Consider the following 22,787-nt stretch of genomic DNA (forward strand, 5'->3'; position numbering starts at 1 on the left):
TCTCTCTCCCTGTGAGATTCCTAATCTATCGCCCTCTCCTTCCCAATAAGTTTTCCATTTCAAAAGGCCCCCCTCTAAATGCACAAAACTCCATTAACGTCAACAACCTCTCTGCGTCTCTCGCTCGCCTCCTCAATCCCTGTTCTCGTTCCCTAACGCCCTCTCTATCCTCACAAAACCTAATTTTCAATCCACGTCCGTCATCTTTCCTCCATTTCCCATAGCGCCACAGCATCCCTTCCCGCATTTGCAAATTGGCCCCTCTTCGTCGTCCACGGCGCTCCTCTTATTCTTCCATTATTGATTCGCCGACACTCCACCATTATTGGGATTAATCAGCTTTTGTCTCCTGTAGGGTTTTGATAATCTCACCCGTATTCGAATTTTCAGTTTTCTTTTTCCTACCCTTTAGGGTTTCCCTATTGCTTTTCTAGGGTTTCGTCTTTGTCGAACTTGTAGATTTAATTATATTTTAATTTATCAAGAAAACAGTCATACATACTCTTATTTTCTTTTTGGGATTATATTTTTGTATAAAGTGGTACTCCCTGAAATTGTTTAGGGTTCTATGTTGGTGATCTTTTCTTGAAACGCCCATAATTTTAGTGGTATTTACGGTACTTACCATTTTTTAGAAAGCCTATCTGGGCGAATTTGTTGCGGTCTGAAAGTTTCCTTTTTAAGCAAAAAACTGTTAGCAAATATGATAAACTGTCGAATTCTGGGGTCTTGTTGTATCTACTTCTAAGGTTACATCTTTTGCGTTTGATATCTGATTTTGTTTGTAACTTTTTTATTTTTGGTTTGGGTGGAAGAAGATATAGTTATTGTTAAGGGTTTTGGGGGGGAGAAAGCCTAGGCTTGCATGGGCGAACATGAGGGGTGGGCTCAGCCACTAAGTGGGCTATTTCCGAACGGCCTGTTACCCGATGAAGCGGCCTCTGCGATGCAAGTGCTCGACAAAGAGCGATGGTCGAGGGCCGAGGAGAGGACTGCAGAGCTTATCACCTGCATTCAGCCCAACCTGCTGTCCGTAGAGCGCCGAAATGCGGTTGCAGATTATGTGCAGCGGCTGATCATGAAGTGCTTTCCCTGCCAGGTGGGGCATGTACCCCTAATGTAACCATGTTCTCTGACTTAAGGAAGCTTTGAAAGCCTGTAGAAGAGAAACATACGTACTTGCATATACTTGCGCAAATGCATAAGTAGTTTATGTCAGTCTTCACAAATTATGCATTGTTGTTATTTACACGTAGTTGATATGAAGGTCATGTAGTTCTGAAATGAATTATTTTGGATGAAGAATTTAGTGTGAATTGTAATGCTGGTTCGATTATTATAAGTAGAGAAGATGATGGCTTGCTATTGATCCAATGGGAGAAGTTGGATGAATGAGTATGGTTGAGCGAGGATGTTGAGATGAGTAAGTTGCATTCAAAAAAAGGAAAAAATTAGAGTGAATGTAGCCTTTGAAAACTAATAAAGATGAGTAGCAACAGGTGATTGGCTGAAGGCTCTAAAGGCACAAGATAGATATGGATTTGACCTTGGATTGAGTCCAATTGTGAGACTATTTTTCTGGGGAATTATGAATAGTGGTAGTAGGCTTGATTTCATTTTCTTTCTTGACCTCTGTTCATGGTTGTGCACTACATAATTGTTTGTTCACTTATGTTAGTAGAGTAGAAGTGCACCATCTTCATGTTTTATTTTGTTATCACACTCTTCCTCGTTGTGAATCTTTGGATTATAATTTTTGTCTGCAGGTGTTCACTTTTGGGTCTGTGCCCCTCAAGACTTATTTGCCTGATGGAGACATTGACTTAACAGCCTTCAGTGAGAATCAAAATTTGAAGGACACATGGGCTCATCAAGTTCGTGATATGCTGGAGAGAGAGGAGAGGAATGAGAATGCCGAATTCCGTGTAAAAGAAGTCCAGTACATTCAGGCAGAAGTATGCCCCTCTCAGTATTCTTAATGTCTTTACAATTCTTGGACCTTCTGTCTCAGTTTTTTTTTTTTTTTAAATGTCTTTATTATTTGAATTTTTGGCCTTATGAGCAATTCCTTCGTGGTGTACATCTACACATTTTTATCATAAAAGGTGGAGTTGTAATCATAAAAGAAAAAAAAGAAAATTACACACACACACACACACACACACACACACACACACATGCGTGTGTATGTGTGTGTGACTTAATGGTTGCTTGTCTTAATTTATCCAGATCACCAATAAATGCACCTGATTCTGATGTTAGACAATTTGTTCTTTGACATATGCAAAATAAACAAGGAGAAATAGTCTAGAAGCGTTCAAGATTACGGACTAAATATCTAGAATAGAATTCTGAGAAACAGAGGAACCTCATACGCTCTCTATTGAGCATCAGCTTTCACCCTCAACAAATACCCCCTAACTCACACACGCGCACCCACACCCACCCACCCACCCCACACACACAACACACACACAAAAAAAAAAAAAAAAGGAAAGAAAACCAGCAACAATTATTGTTGGTATATAGGGGTCCACTTTAACTACCTTTTGGGTGCAATGGATGATGTATGTTTCCATTTTAAATGTTGAACTAAATAAAAATTAATGCTACCTCTTTTTCTTTTCATTTTCTTGGTAAGTGAAAATTATGATTAAATCATGATTGCAGAGGAATATTGATGACATGTGAACTTTTCAATAAGGGCTACTGACTTCTGAGGTGTGCTCCGAGAGGTGTAAGAAAAGCTATAACATCTATATATAATATAGAGTATAAAGTAAGCCATTAATAGAAGCTTATTTTTAAGATTTATATTCTATGCTTCTTGAAGTGGTGCTATTTGAAATTATCTTTGAAGTATCTTGGTCTTCCATTGTGGGCCTCCTATAAGGTCAATTTTATTTGAGATGGTGTTATTGAAAAGGTAAGAGTGTGGGATGGCTGATTGGAAAAGAATGTATTTGTCAAAAGGTGGTAGGGTTACCCTTATTAAGAGTACACTTTCCAACTTGCCCACGCACTTCATGTCCATATTCCCTCTCCTTGTGGGTGTTGCAAACCGTACTGAGAAGATCTAACAAGATTTCTTATGGGGTTGGCTAGGCAAAGAATTCAAATTTCACTTGGTAAGATGGTTCAATGTTTGCTCTCCGATCATTGAGGGAGGTTTGGGGTTCGAAACTTATTATTGTTCAACCGTGCTCTCTTAGGTAAATGACTATGGGTTATGAGTATGAAAGGGATGCTTGGTGGAGATTTGTGGTGGACTCCAAATTTGGTAGTTTGTGGGGCGGGTGGTGTTTTAATGAATCTCGTGGGGTGTATGGGGTGGGGTATGGAAGAATATTAGGAGGGGTTGAGAGAAGTTTTTAACTCATATCAGATTTGGGGTGGAAGATGGCTACAAAGTCAGTTTCTGGCATGGCTAGTGGTGTGGAGACAAGACCCAAAGCAAGGTTTTCTAATTTTGTATGGTATCGCTTGTGCGAAGAAAGCTTCCGTAGCGGCTCACTTGGAGATTTCAGGTGGCTCCAATCAGTGGAAAGTAAGCTTTGCTAGAGCGGCTCATGTTGAGAAGTTGATGCCTCATTCTATAGTTCGTTGTATTCAGTTAGAGTGAGACGGGAAGGTGATGATAAGTTTTGGTGGGCTTCTTCCACAAGAGGGTTGTTTGATGTTAGATCCTTCTACAATATCTTGAGTTGTAGTGAAGGCTCTCCTTTTTTCCTTGGAAGAGTATTTGGCGAACTAAGGTTCCCTCGAGTGAGGTTTTTTTTGTTTGGTCAGCGGCCCTAGGAAATATCATTACCATGGACGACCTTAGGAAGCAAAATGTTATTGTGGTTGACAGGTACTGTATTTGTAAGAAGAATGGAGAGTTCGTGGACCATCTCCTTCTTCATTGTGAGGTTTCTTGGAACTTATGAATACTTTTTTCAGCCGCTTTGGGCTATCTTGGGTTATGCTTAGACAAGTTGTTGGTTTGCTTGCTTGTTGGTGGATTATTGGTAGCACTCGGAGTGCCACTATGTGGAAGATGGTGCCTTATTGTCACTTGTGGTGTATTTGGATTTGGACGGAAATAAATGATAGGACTTTTGAAGACTGCAAGTGGAACGACTTAGGTAAAGCGTTAGCCACATCTTCATTATCACCCCCTAAAAGAACTAGTCAATTGTTGCTTTCTTAGAATCGCTTATAAAGCCCAATTTCACCAAGTAAGTACTCAATGTGGGACTTGCTACCCGTGAGTGTCTTTATAAACCACCTATTATGTTGGCTACTCATCTTCTCCATGTGGACTAGGTGTTACGATCTCTTTCCTCCCCCCCCCCCCCCCCCCCTCTCTCTTAAACTGTGACATTCTCGTTAGGGCCATGTTATGTAGTGCTCCAGTACCACATGACGTTATAACTTGTCTTTGATACAATTTATAATGATCCAGGGAAAGTGCTAGCCACATCTTGCATTATCACCTTAAAGGAACTTGTCAGTTTGAAGTTTCTCTAGAATCACTTATAAAGTTTATGTTCACATAGTGAGTAAGCAATGTGAGACTTAGCATCTATGAATGTCTTTATAAACCATAGGCTACTCATCTTCCCAATGTGGGGCCGTGGTGTTACAACAAGAGGACGTTGGAGGAGCTTATATCTTTTTTCTTCTATGCTTTTTATCTTTGGACATCGACTTTTGTATCCCCATTTGTGCTTAATTTTTATGATTTCCTTGTTATTTATTCTCTTAGCTAGGTATTTTCTCTTGTATACTTTATGTGTACCTAGGAAGCATACATCTCAATTACTTATCAAAAAAATATATGAATTTAATCGCAAAATTTTAGGAAACTGTGACACCTCAAAAAGTAAGTCCCCCCCATTAGAAAGCCTCATTGAGTAGATTGATTATAAAAGGTGTTCATGAGTGTTAAGTCCCACATTGGTTCCTTATTAAGTAAGTCTGAGCTTTATAAATGATTTTAGGGAGCTTCAATTGTAACTTGCCTAGTTTTTTTAGAGTGATAGCACAAATGTGGTTGGTGCTTTTCCTGGTTGTTATAAATAGTATAAGAAAAATTTAGTTACACCATGTGGCATTGAGGTACTGCATAGCGTGAGCCCTGTTGAGGGCATCAGATTTGAGTGGAGGAGATTATGACACTCCAGAAAGTTAGTCCCACATTGGAAATATGGATTGTCCACCTTTGAGTGGTGTGGGTTGTAAAGGTGATTATAAAGGTATTCACGAGTATTAGGTCTCATATTGATTTTTTATTAGGTGAGATTGGGTTTTGTAAGTAATTTTAGGGAACTCAAATTGTAACTTGACTAATAATTTTGGAGTGATAACGTAAATGCGGCTAGCGCTTTCTCTAAGTTGTTACAGAAATAAGAACAATCAGTTAATGAGTGTGTTGAAACCAATTGGTCTTTGGAATCTTTTTTTTTTAATGTGCATTTTGCATCATTTGTTGGCAACTTCAGAATGAAAGGATTCATCTTTTCTGCCTCATTATTGTTGCGCATGTTGTAAATGTTTGGACAACATGAGGATAAGGTGCTTTTACTTCCACTTTTTTTTTTGATGAGTGCTTTTACTTATACTGTCGTACCTAAGATGCCTATAACTACAAAAATTAACTATGAGAAATCAGTTGATTGAAGCCTTCTATTATAATTTTCCCAGTCAACAATACTTATCAATTTCTTTTTCCCGGTCAACAATGAACCCTTAACCACACCCCTTTCGTTGGCTTTACTTCTAGGATGCTTGTCATCCTTGCCATGTATGTCCCTTGGGAATACATCAACACATTTTGGGTTTAAGGTTTAGGATTTATGTTTTGTTTCTTATTGATATATATGGGAAGAGATTGACTCATGGCTATTAAGTTATTTTTCACCTTTCCGCCACTTGCTAAGCTTTCTTACTTGCAAGGTGATATAATTTCCTGCAGTTGTTGTCATTCTTACTGTTGATGGTGGTGGTGGTTGTTTTTTTTTTTTTTTAAATGATTTTCATATATCTTTAGATTATGTGCTTATAACCTATAAAATAAAATACCTCAGAATTTTGGCTATAAGGTTCTTCTCTGATAGTAATTGAGCACTTATTTTACTTATCAAAAAAAGTAATTGAGCACTTATTTTGTCTTCATGTATTTTCAGGTGAAGATAATAAAGTGTCTTGTGGAAAATATTGTGGTAGACATATCATTCAACCAGCTTGGAGGGTTGTGCACTCTTTGTTTCCTTGTGCAGGTGAGTACTGCATTTTGGAAACCCTACTCTAATTCTTTCTCCTTGGAAAAATAGAACCATGATGATGTTTGTGTCTCTTCACTGAATTGTAGTTTTTTCTTCTTTAGGTTGATAATTTGATAAATCGGAACCATTTGTTCAAGCGTAGTATTATATTGATAAAGGCCTGGTGTTACTACGAGAGTCGGATCCTGGGTGCTCACCATGGGCTTATCTCAACTTATGCCTTGGAAACCCTGGTTCTGTACATATTTCATGTCTTCAATAATTCCTTTGCTGGACCACTTGAGGTGACTGCATTTGTTTTAAAACTTAATTTTTGTAATTATTTATCCATCCTTATGGATTTTTTTTTTCTTTGCATGCGCAGGTCCTCTATCGTTTTCTGGAGTTCTTTAGTAAGTTTGATTGGGACAATTTTTGTGTTAGTCTATGGGGTCCTGTACCCATGAGTTCACTTCCAGATGTAACAGGTGTATATAATTTGCTTCAAGATTCTTGTGTTAATACTTTATTGAGCAAACCCATATTTTGCCAATAGTTTCCATTTAATTTTTCTTTATTTGGAATATTTGCAGCTGAACCTCCTCGAAAAGATGGTGTAGAGTTAGTACTGACCAAAGGGTTTCAAGAATGTAGCTCAGCGTATGCTGTTTCCCCTGGCGGTCAAGAAGGGCAACCCTTTGGTTCCAAACATTTTAATGTAATTGATCCGTTGCGTATAAACAACAATCTTGGACGTAGTGTTAGTAAAGGTAGATAAATTCTAAACCTAGTACACTTCTAATTAACTGTTTTTAAGATGTTTCCTTGGGGTATTTGAGTGTTTTCTTTTTGTTTGGTGCTGTTCATGCCTCTGGTACATGTGTGGTTGCTGATTTTTATTTGCTGCTGGATTATTGAACATACATAATATATTTTGGTTCTTTATTTGTTTGGTATCAACCATGCACCAACTTCTGTACTAAATACCTACTTAGAACAAGTTTCTCCCCATTGATTGTTCTGGTCAGCTTTGGCAATTTTTTGAATGAGCAGCAAAGAGGTTTATATGTCTGCTGGTGCATGGTTGATTTTATTGGATATGTGTTTGTTTTATATCCACGTGATAATTTTCCCAATAACTTGGTAAGTTGGAAGTTCTATAGATTTTGTAATCTGGTCCTATTTGAAATGCGAATCATTATTACATGTAATATTACCTTATTATTTAACTTTTTAGTTATTTCTTTTACATTTTTTTTTTTAAATTTTAAAATTGTTACATGGAACTGAGCAATGCACAGTTAAAAAGGAGCTTGAAATTTGGACGAATATTAGTTAGTTTTTTAGGTCCAACATACAATTTTGAACAAGTCTGTGTTGCATTGGTTGGTTTCGATGATTCTTTGTCCTAGTTGGAATTGACAGATTTTGTTAGATGACTTGATTTCTAACTTTTATTGTGAATTGCCATAAAATTTCTTGTTCTGTACCAATTTAATTTATTGTAGCTATATTTTAAAAACAAAAACGGTGGAGTGGCTCAGTTTTAGTGGGATCTAAACACTTCATTTTTTTGTTTGTAGTGGTTCATTGATTGTAACTTCCCTCTGTAACATCATAACTCTTCACAGATGATACACATTTTACTGAAACAATCAATCTTCTTAAAATACCCTTAGATGAGCCAAGACATATGGGTTCAAATTTGAAAATGGTGAGTTCAAATTTGAAGTAAGAAAATTAAGGGTAATATGAGAAAATGGATAATTCTTCTATTTTTTGAAACTTTCATCTACCTAGACAGCTCAAAAAAAGAAAGTACATCATCTGTTTTGAGATAGGGGGATTTTAAGTTTTCTTATCCTGTTTCTTGGTTTTCGGCACAGTTGTGCACCGATCATTTATTAGTTAGGAGTATAAAGACTACTACTAGTGCTTTCTTTTGGACCAATTTAGTCGTGAGCAAATTCCCTAACCAACCAATCCACTCTTTTTGTTTGAGCGACCCCATTCTGAAATAGTTGGTTACTGCCATTGGTTAGGCAGTAATTGGTAACATAATATAATATTGGACGGGGGTTGGGTTGCTTGTCTGGTTTAAGGTGTCGGAAATGCAGCACCCTTGACTCAACTGACCCCTATTCCTTTGATATAAAAACCCCTCTTTAGACTAGGGTTTCTTCATTTGTTCTTTGCCGCCTTTCCCTCTCTCATAGAGTTCTCTAAGAGAGCTCTGCATCTTTGGGGATCATTTGTGTGTCTCTTTGACCTTTATGAATTTCTTTATAGAATTAGTGAATCAAATTTGTCCTTTTATAAATCTCTTCGGGGTTCATTGTTTTTCTTTCTTTCTATGAGTTGTGATCCTAGCTGCACTGTCAATGTGGAGTAGTGTGGTGTCAAGGGTTGTGGTCATAGCCACAGGTGTGATCTTGTTGAGGCTTTGATTTGTCTCTCCTCTCCCTCGATAGCTATCTCTTATTTTTATTTCTTTAATGATTTTCTTGTACTTTTTTCTTCTTATATTTAGGCATTCTCTTGTATCTTTCATGCATACTAGGGTTGCGTCTCTCTGCGCTTTTTGATATGCATTACATTACTTATCAAAAAAAAAAAATCTTTAATTTTCCCTTTGGGCCAAAGTTTCACGCTGACCCTGGACTAATTGATTGAAAATCTTCGGTGTTGGTGCGCTCGAGAGGCCTGAAAGGGTTGGTTGGCTTAAAGTGCCATTTCTGGTGGCTGACACCTCTGCTTGCTCCGTAGTAGGTTTTCTTTGTAATCAAGAAAAAAAAATGGTCAACATTGTAGTTTTTTAGTAAAAGCTTTGAGTGCAGCTTAATGTTTTTTTTAGTTAATTACTGAATAAGATCACATGAACGGGTTTTATCTATGTTCTGTCAAGATGTTGTACAATCCGTATCAATATTCTGAAATTCTTCTTTCTTTTGATAGTAGTGTGGAAGTTTGAACCTGTTAAGGAGAACTGCAAATATTAGTGGCGTTGTAAGTTATCAATCCCAAAAAGGTTAGGATGTTGGGAAGTGGCCAATCATGTATGTCAAGCAGACATGCTAACATTTGACATTCCCCTCACATGTAGGCCTTAAAATTGGCTTTTAGACTATGTTAGAAACCATCAGTCCTAAAAGCTTAAACTATCAGGAAGTGGACTAATATAAAGCACACACCGACTTTAACGGGTTGAAATTATGATTAATTTCAGTGTTGGAGAAAAATACCTGTGCCAGTAGTTGTGATACTTCTGCGTTGCATTTGCTGTAGAGTACAATTAGCTTGGGGCTGATTTCGCTCATTACTAGGAGGCATGGGCATTGTTGCAAATGCCATAATTTATGAATGATCATGCCATTGTGTCACAAATTTTAACACCCTATGTTCTCTCTTTGTTGCATGCATTCATGTCACCTGCATTGCATGGATATGTGTGAATCAGTTTAATAAGTAGTCTGGACTATGGAGGCACATATGCGTGCATTATTAAAGAGTGAGGGTTGTACCGTCTATGTCTGAGATATGCATATTTTGTTCTGCATATAAAAAACTATAAATTTTCTTATGTGTCTATGTCTATATACTTTATACAATAATAACACAAGCACATAGCTTCCTTTGTACTCAAGTTTTACTCCTTTCAGTTCTTTTTACAGACAAGATAATTTCTGTGTCTTTTCCAGGTAACTTCTTTAGGATACGCAGTGCTTTTGCATTTGGGGCTAAAAAACTGGCTAGGTTACTTGATTGCCCAAAAGAAGATCTCTTTTTTGAAGTAAATCAGTTCTTTATGAACACTTGGGACAGACATGGCAGTGGCCATCGTCCTGATGCTCCAAGGAATGACTTATGGCGCTTGAAATTGTCAAATCCAGACCAGTTACATGGGTCTGAGAGTCTCAGGAGCAATTCAAGTAGCCAAAGAAATGATTCTTCCTCTGGTCGTGAGACTCGAGTTGATGGAACACGTGGTTCACATAGTGTATCCTCTCAGCATGGTAATCATTCCCTGGAAAGTGCATCTAGAACCAGTGATGTTTCTACAGCCTCTCATACTCAAACCCAAAAGAGTTTTGGCAAGTCAAACAACTCAAGGATATCTGATCAGATTAGACGTGAAATCAGTTCCAATCAAGGTGCACATGTGGATAAGGTTCAGAGAAGTTCTAAACCCAATAACTTGGTGAATGACATCCAGGGGAGGTTTGTCTTTGCGAGGACACGCTCTAGCCCTGAGCTTACTGACACATATGGTGAAGTTTCTTCTCAAGGAAGACGTAACAGAGCCCCAGAAAGTGCAAAAAGCCAGACCTCTTCTGCTAGGTTGGATAATAGCAGGAGGAAGAACCCAGAATCTGATATTTTGGCAAGCCATAGCACTAGAACCGAGGATCCTTCATCTCTTAGGCACATATCATCCCGGCAAAGTCTAGATGCTGCTGCTGACTCAAACAGTGGTTCCAATAGCTACCATGAAGAGACAGGCTCAGGTGCCATGGGTGAAGAGTTTGCTTCTGTTCCGGGGACACAGGGAATGCATCAGGAAGATCAAGATCTTGTGAACATGTTGGCATCGTCTACGACTCATGGTTTTAACGGACAGGTTCATCTTCCACTGAATATGGCTTCAGGTCACTTCCCACTTCCTATCCCATCTTCCATTCTAGCTTCAATGGGATATGCTCACAGAAATTTGGGTGGGATGATTCCTGCAAATATTCCATTGATTGAGAATCCTTGGGGCACAAATATGCAATTTCCACAAGGTTTTCCTTCACCATTAGCTCACTATTTCCCTGGCATTGGATTACACTCAAATCCTGAAGATTCAACTGAACCTGGTAATGAAAATTTTGGTTCTGTGGAAATGAACCTGGGGGAATCTGATCATAATTTCTGGAATGAGCAGGACAGGGGCTCTGCTGGTGGGTTTGATGTTGATAATGGAGGTTTTGAAATGCTTCGGTCAGATGACAAGCAACAGTCAGCTTCGGCTAGCTATAACTTTGTTCCTTCATCCCGGGTTGGTTCTAGCAGCTCCACAAGAGATCAACAGAAGATTACAAAAGAAAGCCGAGGGTCAACAAGGGAAGATCATATAGATACTTTCCAGTATCATGATAACAGAGAAAATGAGGTTTACTATGATGACAGAACTGTAAGTTTGAGATCGTTGCCTACTGCACCCCCTAATTCCCAGAGGAGTAGAACTTCTTCCGAGAGTTCTTGGGAAGGATCATCAGCAAAGGTCTCAAAGTCAGCAAGGGAAAAACGGGGTAGGAAAACTGCTGCTTCTGCTGTGCCATCTACTGTTCATGTGAAAGGTAAGAGCGTGTCTGAACATTCCTCCACTCAGGCAGATGATGACAACAGAGACTGGAATCCACTGTCAACCTCGGGCACTGAAATGGCAGAAAGAAGCATGGGACTGCAATCCGTTGTTTCTTTAAATGTTCCAAGCCATCAAATACCTGGATTTGAGTCAGCACAGACAAGTGGATCAGAGTCTCTGATACCCAATGGTCCAGTGCTTTTAGGTCATGGTTCACGACAAAGAGCTCCAGATGATTCTGGGGTTCTTCCCTTTACTTTTTATCCTACAGGGCCACCAGTTCCTTTTGTTACAATGCTTCCAGTATACAATTTCCCAACAGAGGCAGGAAATTCTGATGCATCAGCGAGCCATTTTATTGGGGAAGAGGGTCTGGATAACAGTGATTCTAGTCAGAATTTTGATTCATCTGAGGGACCTGATCAGCCTGACGTGTTAAGTACTTCTATTTCTATTAGAAGGGCTGCTCCTGTTGAGCTATCAGAGCACAAGGCTGACATTCTCAACAGTGACTTTGCTAGCCATTGGCAAAATTTGCAATATGGGCGGTTTTGCCAAAATTCACGGTGTCCTGCACCTACGATTTATCCTTCACCTTTTATGGTGCCTCCTGTCTATTTACAGGGCCGTTTTCCGTGGGATGGTCCAGGGAGACCTCTTTCAGCGAATATGAATCTTGTCACTCAGCTTATTAGTAGTTATGGGCCTCCTTTTTTTCCTGTTGCTCCTATCCAGTCTGTTTCAAATAGACCTGCTGCTGTTTACAAACGTTATGTTGATGAAATACCCAGACATCGTAGTGGGACTGGGACCTACCTGCCAAATCCTGTAAGATTAATTTTCAGACACCTAACGCCACCTAACGCATTGTTAAGCAGTTTCTTTGCTTTTTAATTTTGCAGTCCTTTGCATTAGATCTTTTGTCCATGTTATTTTTGTAGTTGATGTTGAGAGTAGCCTTGTTGCAGCTTACTAGCTGGACAAATTTTCCTAGAAACATACTGAAACCTGATCCATCTCTATTTTATAGTCCTTTCACCTTAGGTGGATGGGTTATAAAAGCTGGGGTGTAGAGGAACTATTGAGATGTGATTTTTGCATATTTTGGTTTGCATTTCTATTAAGTTTTGAGTCCCATCTTTTTTGCTCAGTCAAGTTCTGAATTAGTGGTGCCATAAGGTGTGGTGACTTATAAACCTATGTTTGAGAAATTAATATTTCAATTTTTTCATTTAGCTGCAACTGACTGGTTCATACTTTATATTCGTAATGCCCATAAATTGTTAAATATACAGTATTTAGTTCCAGCAGTCCGTGTGTGTGAGATGCTCATTTCTGCTGCAGTATATTGTGGTCACAACTGGTTACCAATGGTCAATTTCATTCAAGGAAACTTAAAATCACCGGCAATTTATTAATTGATACTGCAATTTGTGGAAGTTTAATCTTGTTATTTTATTTACTTCAGAAGGTTTCTGCTCAAGACCGGCATTCTACAAGTGCCAGACGGGGGAATTACAGCTATGATAGAAGTGACCACCATGGTGATAGAGAAGGGAACTGGAACACTAACTCAAGGTCGCGAGCTGCTGGACGGCGCCAAGCCGAAAAGCCAAACTCAAGATCAGACCGGTTGGCGGCAAGTGAGAACCGAACTGACAGGCCTTGGAGCTCACATAGAAATGACTCAATTCCTTCACAGCAGTCTCAGAATGGTCCAGTTCGCTCAAACCCTATGCAGAGTGGTCCTGCTAATGTGACATATGGAATGTATCCACTTCCAGCCATGAACCCCAGTGGGGTGTCATCAAATGGGCCTACCATTCCACCCGTTGTCATGGTGTATCCATATGATCATAATACTGGCTATGCGCCACATGCCGAACAGCTCGAGTTTGGATCACTTGGACCAGTGGGCTTCTCAGGTGTGAATGAAGTATCACAACTAAATGAGGGAAGCCGATCGAGTGGGGCATTTGAGAATCACGGTGTCTCTGCTCAACGGTCTTCACCCGATCAGCCTTCTTCACCCCACATCCAGAGGTAGTTCGTGTGCTTTCTCCAAGATAGCTAATGATTTTAAAGCATCACTAAAATGCATAAGTCTGAAAGGCGATTTATATATATGTGTGTGTGTGTGTGTGTCGATTTATATATATGTGTGTGTGTGTGTGTGTGTGTCGATTTATATACATGTGTGTGTAGTTCGTGTGCTTTCTCCAAGATAGCTATTGATTTTAAAGCATCACTAAAATGCATAAGTCTGAAAAGCGATTTATATATATATGTGTGTGTGTGTGTGTGTGTCGATTTATATATATGTGTGCTCGCGCGCGGGGTCCCCAATTCTTCTCTTTCTTGAGGTTCTGGTTCCTCTGAGTCAAGCTCTTCCCCTTATTTCTTAAAGTGTGTGTGCCTGCGCACGCACGTTTCATGGAGTTTGGTGGTCCCCAATTCTTCTCTTTCTTGAGGTTCTGGTTCCTCTGAGTCAAGCTCTTCCACTTATTCTTAAATCAACTAGTTTTATGGAGTTTGGTGGTCCCCAATTCTTCTCTTTCTTGAGGCTCTCTTTCTGAAATTCGTTAGGGTGGTGGGTTTCCTATATTATATACCAACCAATCTTTATATGCTAGAGAGATCAATATCCTAAATTTTGTAGATAGCTTTTTTATCAACGTGTACTATATATATATATATCATATATCATATAAAATGCCTCTAATGCTATTAATTAATGTCTTAATATAATTTTTGCTAGTTGTTTATTTAATATTCGTCAGTTGCTTCCGACTATATCACTGGGATTGTTTTGTGATGCTGTCAACTTTATTATCTTAACAGGGACGTTTGATTATTTAACAGATCGGTGACCCAGAGGAACTATCAGTTGAAAGATGAGGATTTCCCGCCTCTGGCATTTCCAAATCAGGGAGGGAATGATAGTGGGAGGAACTATTATGAGAAATCCTCCCATAACCGAGCCGTGGATGCAATGATAGAGGAAGAATTTGGTTATCTGGTTAGATGATTACTTCTTAATATATTCCTCATGGAAAGGTCACCATTACATACTGGCCTGGTGCTTGTATGTAGAATACAAAGTTATTGCATGCTCTGTTCCCAAGGATGAAAAAGTGCCAACATCCGGGGATGCAGAACGCGGCCGTCGGTTTTTTTTTTCCAATCATTTTAGGTTTAGATACATTGTAACCCCACTAAAGTAGGAACTCCCGTAGGCTCAGAACTTAGGATTTTACTTTGTTACAAATTTGTTCTGTCAGGATTTTCTTTCACACAATGTAGGGTTTTTGATTAATATGGTCATTCTGTAGCAGCTCCTTTATGAAATCTCGTCCAAGATAGTGTATATCAATATCACCGTAATCGATTAGTTTGGATGGCAAATTTCCAATGGTCACTTCTCCATAACAATCGTGCTTTCTTTGGCATGGTCACTTTGTAAGAAAATGATCGTTTTGGTGATGATATGTAGCTTCAATAATTGATTTATTTCTTCTTTTGTGGAGCTGAGAAAGCTTATATATTTCTTACAATGGTTTACGTGGAATCTCGGGTAGAAGAAAACAGATACGAACAGGATCTTGTACTTAATCAGTAAAGCAGAGGTTTTGGACCACAATTTTAGCATGAAAAACATTACCACTACTATCCTTCTCATCTGATCAAACTTACTATTGATATTTTGTGTGTGTATATATATATATATATATATATATATAGAGAGAGAGAGAGAGAGAGAGAGAGAGAGAGAAATATATATGATTCAAATATACGAAACTAAAAATAGCAAAAGAAATGACAAAGAATGAATTTCATAGGAAACTTGTTTGATTACACAACTTGTCCACAAGAATACTCCCTCAAAAACATCAACTCCTATTTGGATAAACAACTGCTCAGGAAAAAAAGATTAAAAAAGAAACTCCTGAGCTCTTGATCTATTTGGACCGCAAACCAGGGATATTCTTTAGGCCCATCTTGCCAAGGACAAGCTTGGGGATAGCAGGAGGGTTGTCAAGCCCCATGCTTCGGCTGAATTCATTAGCAAGCTCCACAAGCTTGTGCTTGTCCCGGCCAATTTTCTTATTGGAATTGTAATAACCAAGCCAGGCCTGGTATGCTGCTTCTTTGTTCTTCATCTCCACTTGGGATAATGCTCGTTCAACCTGTTTAATTATTTATTTCCCATGGAATTAGAAACTGTTTATGGGAAATTTTGTGTCCACATTTTCACTCAGATTACTAGTGTGCTTCACGGAATTCAGAAGTAAAGAATCCCCAAGCAGAGGGGTAGAGAACAACATAAGCTCACCTGTTTCTTTGTGTCTGGATCGACTGAAGGTGGTGGAGCCTTCGTTATTGGCAAGTCCTTGGTAGTAGATAAAAAGAATTCCTCCCAAGGTGCTAGTAACAGTATGCCTTGCCCCTCTTTACCCTTACGCCCTGTTCTACCAAGTCGATGTATATACTGCTCTCTATCAGCTGGCAAGCCCACCTGTAAGAGCAGCCACAAGAACAGAAACAAGGTAGTAAAATCAATACTAGCTGAAGAGAAGTGTAATGAATATTTGAAAGGCTTGGAAATTAGACAACAGAGGAGTCATTGCATGCAAATTAGAGGAAGAATTCAGAGATGCCGAAGAGCAGGGTAAAATGGGTTCATAAAGAGTGACATGATCATAATCTTTGCTTTCTATAACCTCTGCACAGCATGCCTAAGTGAATTTGGTATAAGTCCACATGAGCAGAAAACTAAGATTCTATTACCTGTATGACAAGGGTAACGTCTGGATAATCTACTCCGCGTGCAGATACATCAGAAGTCACAAGGATAAGACCCTTTGACTTCCTGAATTCATCAGATACCCTGGTTCTGTAACTCTGTGGCTTTCTAGAATGGATCTCTCTAACATTCAAGTTCAGCTCCCCAAGAAGGTCAGCAACCAGTCGTGTGACCATGGCAGTTGTGCAGAATACAAGAACCTGCACAAACAAATTGCTACATTACATTTTTCAGACAAAGACTGCAAAAATGTAGACAAACAAAAACTGTTGATATCTGTGACAGTTCAAAAGAACCATAACAGTACTGACACCGGTACCCTGATGTCTATTTTGAATAAATACTTGTGAGAGCCTTCACAGATGTTCAATAAATAATGTGTTTGTGAGCCCATTGATAAACATCTTCATAACAACTTTCTAATAAAGATATTCCTTGATGCAGGTTTATAGATCACAATTACCTTATAGTCCACATCATCTGCAATATGCTCTTTTAGGAGAACATACAGTAGTGAGAAATGCTTGTCTAATGGAGCAACTAAATGCATTTGCCTGACCTGAAATGATCCAGCATTTGAAGAATCAAGCTATTGACAAATTCGTAAAAGAATTAAATAAGAAACAGTCACATAGAGGCCTACCTGTGAATGCGTCTCCTCGGTGCCCTCTTGAACTGTATTGATAAATTCATGATCTCTTTTCAAAGCAATGTGACTGATTTGACGAACCTTCACACCAAAAAGTAAATTAGGAATTTTTTATTATTCTATTTCCATAAACATCACCACACACTAAAAGATAGTAATAGAAACCTCTTCTGGAACAGTGGCAGAAAACAAAAGTGTCTGTCGTTGTTTTGGGACAGCAGCAATTATCTTCTCAATTTCTTTACGAAATCCCATGTCTAGTAAATGATCAGCTTCATCGAGTACAAGGACTTTCACGCCCATCAGCCTAGTTGCAAAACCAGGGGTGTTCTCAATATGATCTCTGAGCCTTCCAGGTGTAGCAACAAGAATCTGCAAGTTATGAATGTATGAAATATATAATAATGTCCAAGTATCCATTGTGAAACTATGATATACACTAAACTTTGCAACAGTTAATATCAAAAGAGAGTCCAACAAACAACAGAGTCCTTAGGCAGACAATAAAGACACTCACCTGGCAAGGGTTTGCTTGCATGCGTTTCTGTTCTAGCGTAAGTCTTGTACCTCCTATTACAACTTGAACACCAATTGAAGGATGATACTTCAACAGAGTGCTACCTTCTGCAGCAGCTTGGCTTGCAAGCTCTCGAGTTGGGCATATTACAAGCACAAGAATCGGGGATCGCTTTTGATCTCGATCGATAGGGGGCGACTTCACTACAACTTCAATCGATGGAAGCTGAAATAAAGAACTTGAACAATAAATAGAGTGAAAAATCCCCTGAATCCTTAGGTCTGGATGCAATAAACCAAAGAAAGCCTAGCTCAGAGAATTTCCACCTTTTAAAGATTCTACAACAATTTCATGTGGCCCAATCAAAGTGCAAACTCATGGCTAGAATGTCTGCTTTTATTTTGTTTAGATCAAACTTTTGCTCTTAAAATCATTAACTTATTCCAAAAAGTAGAAATAACAACAATTTTGCAGCTTCCATATCAAATGTAATTCTCTCAATTTTCCTGAGTAAAAAGGGCCAAGAAACATCATTCTTAAGAAAGAAGACTTCAATGACATTGATCATGCAAGTACATGTAGAGGTCATCAAAATATCAAAAAAGGAGAAGTATATGCCCCTCTTATAGATGGGAGTTCTGTCTTGGTTAAAAGGCCAACATGCACGCATGCAGACATGAAAAAAAAGGGTCTTACCAGAAATGCTACAGTTTTTCCAGTGCCTGTTCTGGCCTTGGCCAGAACATCCTTACCTGGAAAACACAATTGATTAGAATGAGCACCATCATATGGAAATGCAAGACAGTTGAATTAACAGAACCACAAATGGGGACATTTCTAAGAAGAATCAAGAAGCATCCATGGTCATCTGGTAGTGCACAACATTCTGATGGTTGGTAGACATGCACCTAAGGAGCACTGTTGAAAACAAACCTTTCAGTATTACTGGTAGAGTTGCCTCCTGTACTACAGTCATTTTCTCAAATCCAGCGTCCTTGATTCCTTTTAATGACAATGGAGATATTGAACATTGATCGAATCTGCAAATATTCACAGAAGTAAGATGATAATAAACAGATTTTTTTTTTAATAAGCAAATAAAAAGAAAGAAAGATGTTAGCATGGTAAAAGAGGTAAACTGGGGCATGGAGCTAAAAGATTACTGGCCAGTAACAATAATCTTACTGGCCACCAGAACGCGTTGCTTCTCGAAATCTCCACGGTTGAACTCCTCGGTTCCACAACAACCTCAAGCGCAGAAAGAAAGCATGTAGTACACAAACAGTTTTTTCCATACCACACTATCACTTTCTTTGCCTCAGTATGCAGAACCTATTCCGACCATGGGACAGCGTGAAAAGAACATTATTCGTTGACTTGTTATCAACACAGAACGTTGTGTGGCCTTGAATATACAAGTTCTACTTCCCTCCATTGGTACTACCTAGACATTTCCAGAACATAGATACGACAAATACAAACAATCTCAACCAAATGGCAAAGTGCAAGCAAGTTCAGTTAAACAGAAATCCCATTTTGACATACCGAGTCTCACTTAGATACGAGTCAGACTGTGCAGGTGAACTCCTAGGTGCCACCCTCGTGCTCTCGCTCGCTCCCTTATCCGATCCAAACAAAGAGCTCGCACTCTCCTTCAACAATTCACCATCATCATCGTCATCTTCAGCATCACTATCTTCCTCAGTAAGCAAATCCCCAATGCCACCCCTCAGCTCATCAACATCATCATCACCATCCATCCAGCGCGGTTGCTTCCTTGAATCGTTCACGCCTTGTACTCCATTTCGCGCATACCCTGAACCCATATCTCTCCCACCTCTCTTTCCACCTCGAGACCCATTATTCCTTGTACGAGAAACACCCTCTTCCTCATCGCCAAAACGCCTAACAGCTGGCGAACCCATATCTCTCCCACCTCTCTTACCCATCGCATTCACATTCCCACCTCGAGACCCATTATTCCCTGTGCGAGAAAAACCTTCCTCCTCAACGTCAAATCGCCTAACAGCTGGTGAACCCATACCTCTCCCACCTCTCTTTCCCGTCCAAGAGTTCACATTCGCATTCACATACCCACCTCGAGACCCATTATTCCTCCTACGAGAAAGACCTTCCTCCTCATTGTCAAACCGCCTAACAGTTGGTGAATTCTTTGAAAACGAGTCCTTGTGGTTCCGAGTCGAGTCACGAAACTCACCCGAGTCGCCCTCCCTCCTCCTCTTCATCGGAAACGAGTCCCTACCCTTTTCCCCACCTCTCCCCCCCGTTCTACTCCGAACTCTATTCGCCTCCGAGGCTTCGTCGTCGCTGGTGAGTTTGCCGCGGAACGAATCGGTCCTCAACGCGCCGACCCAGTCACTGAGGTCCGCCTCATCCTCGACCAAGCTCTTGGGAGCCCTAGCCTCCCGTCTCGACCCGAACTCGGCGTCCGACCCGGTCCTCATCGGACGGGTCGAGAATCTCCGTACTATGCCAAGTTGTTCCTTGCGTAAACTACGAGACCCAGACGCCGAGTACCTGAGCCTGAACGGGAAGACCCGAGAGAGAACGGGTACGGCTCGAGAGGATTGGGCCGAGGGTCCGAGGTACATGACAGGGAAACGGGTGAACGGGAGAGAAGGGTTGAGGAGGCGGATATGCGGGAGGAGCTTAATGGGCATAGTAGAACCTGGATTTTAGGGTTTCCGGTTGCGAGTGCCGGAAGGAAATGTGGAATGGGGGCTATGCTAGGGTTTTAAAGGGGTTTCAGAAGGGATTGAGAAGAAAGAGGGTTTAACACTTTTTAACGAAAAAGAGCGAACGATAGAGCAACGACAGCCTCGCAATCTCGCATCGCCGTTATAGTTTTTTTTCTTTCTTTCTTTCTTCCTAATGGTAGGTTTTGAATTGTAATTTTATAAATAAAAAATGCGATCTTAAACCAAATCGCATAAAATAAATCATTTAAAAATTACATTTTAAAAATTTTACGATTTGAAAATGCAAAAAATTTTATTTTCAAATCGCAAGTAATATGATTTTTTTTTTAAAATACATAATTTTAAAAATTAACCTGCGATTTTAAAGGTAAAACTGCGATTTTATCGAATGTTTAATTGCGTTTTTAAAAATCATTTTTTTAAATTGCAATTTTTGAAATCTCGCTCTCAAAACTTCTCTTTTTTTTTAAAAAAAAAAAAAAAAATAGCATTATTTTCTTAATTATAAAATACAAGTTAAAATGACTAACTTTTCTTAGGTGAAAAAATATATAATTTAAAAATTTTGTATTTTTTTTAGCCAAGCAATCACTCTCTCTAAATCCCCAATTGAACCCATAACACTCTCCCAAACTAAACAAAATGTTAATACAATACTTGTAAGTTTAATATTTGATGTAAGGTTTGGGGTTGGTCAATTAGAGACATGAAATTCTATGTTTTATTAAACATGTCAACTTCACATGCTCCCATGCAATTAATTAGTGTGTATAACACCATTTGGATTTTATTGTAATAAAAGGTGAGGAATTATCTTAGCATATGAAAATGCTACCCAAATATGCTCTTCATTGTCATGTTGATACATTTTGCAAACTACACCTTACTATTGCAAAATTTTCATAAATTTACATGAAATAAACAAAGATCTTCTGAAAAATATAATAAACTACAATTTTCTGTATTTTTTTTAAATATTTTTGTAATACCCCGGTGGATTTACGATATTGAATTCCTAACTACGGTGCATTTTGAGAATAATTTTTAATGTGTATTTATTTTAGTGGTATCACGATATGTAAATTTATGCCTTTGGTTAAGTATGATTTATAGTTCTTTTGAGAGAAAGATGAATTAGAGTATTTTCGTGAGATTTATCATTGGATTGGATTGGATTGGATTTAATCTTATAAGCAATGATTAAGGGTGCGTTTGGGATTGCGATTTCGTAGAGAAAAAGTGCGATTTTAATCCAAATCGCAGAAAATGAACTGTTTGGAAACTGCGTTTTTAAAAAATTACGATTTGAAAACGCAGAAAAGTGCTTATTTAAATCGCAGTCAATGTGATGCTTTTTTTAAAACGCAGTATTTTAAAAGGCTAACCTGCGATTTTAAAGGCCAAACTGCAATTTTGTCAAACGCTTAACTGCATTTTAAAATGGCAATTTTTAAATTGCACTTTTTGAAATCGCAAATCCAAACGGACCTTAAATTGATAAGGATTATTGGGTTGAAATGGTAATTTGCTGAGGTATTTATTATTGGGCCTTTGTTTGGATTAAGGATTAAGGTATATAATAATAGTGGGCTAAGGTGGGCTAGTGGGTTTATATTTGTGGGCTTTGATTCAATAATGTAGGAGTTTTAGTAATTAATAATTAGTAAAGAATTAATTAGAGAGATTTGGCCATAAAGGAAATTTTATTTTATCAAACCAAAAAAAAAAAAAAAAAAGGAAAATTGGAAGGAATTTAAGTGAAATTGGCAATAAAAATGGATTTTCCAATAAGGACCGAAATTTTAGTTGGATATTTTGGAGGTTTTTATTTTGACAATAGATCAAGGAAATTGGAAGGAGAAATTTTGGACTAAGGATGAAGAAAGTGATGAAATTGGGCCACTAGATTTTAATTTGGGCTATCAGCTTGTAAATGGGCCTATGGAATGGGTTTTTGTAGTAAAGGAAATCAATTGAAATGAAAATGAGCTAGTTTTGAACTTTTGGGCATTAAGGTGTTATTTTAGGAATAAATGGTTTAAGACTTTTTTTTTTTTTTGGGCTTTTATGAGTCATCCACATCCATGTATGTAACAAGAATGGAAAATGATAAAACCACAACTCCATCACAACTCCCTCACAACCCCCACTCACAATGGTGCGGGGTCCATGTGTGTGGGCCTCACACCATTGTGAGTGGGGTTGTGCAAAGGGGTTGTGAGCCAATCATGTCCCAACAAGAATAAATTTCAGACGGCATAAGAAAAGGAAAAAGTATTTAATTAGAAGAAGGAAATTAACTGGCCTTTAATTTTTTATTTTTTATTTTTATTTTAAAAAAAAAAACTCACCATAAATTATAATAAATAATGTACCATATATGCAATTCCTTTATGTAAGAGGGACTAAATATATACGTTCGGTCCCCACTTAAAAATTTCTGGCTTCGCCCCTATTTTTGGATAACCTCTTCATCTGTCTACTTATAAGCATTCCTCGTAC

At 38.7% G+C, this 22,787-nt stretch overlaps 2 protein-coding genes across 6 annotated transcripts; one reads left to right on the plus strand and one right to left on the minus strand.

Annotated features, from left to right (window-relative positions):
* On the plus strand, window positions 1-15,105 carry LOC133863032 (uncharacterized). 5 transcript variants are annotated; one of them, XM_062299001.1, is made up of 9 exons: window positions 1-1,099; window positions 1,767-1,955; window positions 6,171-6,263; window positions 6,371-6,553; window positions 6,634-6,736; window positions 6,842-7,018; window positions 9,947-12,423; window positions 13,067-13,638; window positions 14,458-15,105. In XM_062299001.1, exons 1-9 carry the CDS (start codon window positions 866-868, stop codon window positions 14,621-14,623), a joined length of 4,194 nt encoding a protein of 1,397 aa, XP_062154985.1. In that variant the 5' UTR covers window positions 1-865; the 3' UTR covers window positions 14,624-15,105. The 5 variants fall into 5 exon arrangements, with proteins under 5 accessions (XP_062154985.1, XP_062154986.1, XP_062154984.1 ...); XM_062299002.1 differs by having other exon boundaries at window positions 2-1,099; window positions 13,064-13,638; window positions 14,437-15,105; XM_062299000.1 differs by having other exon boundaries at window positions 2-1,099; window positions 13,064-13,638.
* A 295-nt stretch (window positions 15,106-15,400) lies between these two features.
* LOC133863033 (DEAD-box ATP-dependent RNA helicase 31-like) lies at window positions 15,401-20,388 on the minus strand. Its single transcript, XM_062299005.1, has 10 exons — window positions 19,111-20,388; window positions 18,499-18,605; window positions 18,262-18,317; window positions 17,566-17,790; window positions 17,214-17,420; window positions 17,043-17,129; window positions 16,863-16,958; window positions 16,384-16,599; window positions 15,929-16,111; window positions 15,401-15,782 (listed from the first exon to the last, which is right to left on the minus strand). The coding sequence occupies exons 1-10, from the start codon at window positions 20,244-20,246 to the stop codon at window positions 15,555-15,557; spliced, it is 2,541 nt and encodes an 846-aa protein (XP_062154989.1). The 5' UTR covers window positions 20,247-20,388; the 3' UTR covers window positions 15,401-15,554.
* Between the last annotated feature and the right edge of the window lie 2,399 nt (window positions 20,389-22,787).

Source organism: Alnus glutinosa, chromosome 3 (genome assembly GCF_958979055.1).
Source record: "Alnus glutinosa chromosome 3, dhAlnGlut1.1, whole genome shotgun sequence".
NCBI classification, from domain to species: Eukaryota; Viridiplantae; Streptophyta; class Magnoliopsida; order Fagales; family Betulaceae; genus Alnus; species Alnus glutinosa.

Coding starts and splice junctions, on each gene's coding strand:
- LOC133863033 (XM_062299005.1), bottom strand. CDS start 20,246: ATGCCCATTAAGCTCCTCCCGCATATCCGCCTCCTCAACCCTTCTCTC. Junction 18,318..18,498: donor TCTACCAGTAATACTGAAAG/GTTTGTTTTCAA, acceptor TGTGTTTTCCAG/GTAAGGATGTTCTGGCCAAG. Junction 15,783..15,928: donor ATCCAGACACAAAGAAACAG/GTGAGCTTATGT, acceptor ATAATTAAACAG/GTTGAACGAGCATTATCCCA.
- LOC133863032 (XM_062299000.1), top strand. CDS start 866: ATGGGCGAACATGAGGGGTGGGCTCAGCCACTAAGTGGGCTATTTCCG. Junction 6,554..6,633: donor CCTTTGCTGGACCACTTGAG/GTGACTGCATTT, acceptor TTGCATGCGCAG/GTCCTCTATCGTTTTCTGGA. Junction 13,639..14,457: donor TCTTCACCCCACATCCAGAG/GTAGTTCGTGTG, acceptor ATTATTTAACAG/ATCGGTGACCCAGAGGAACT.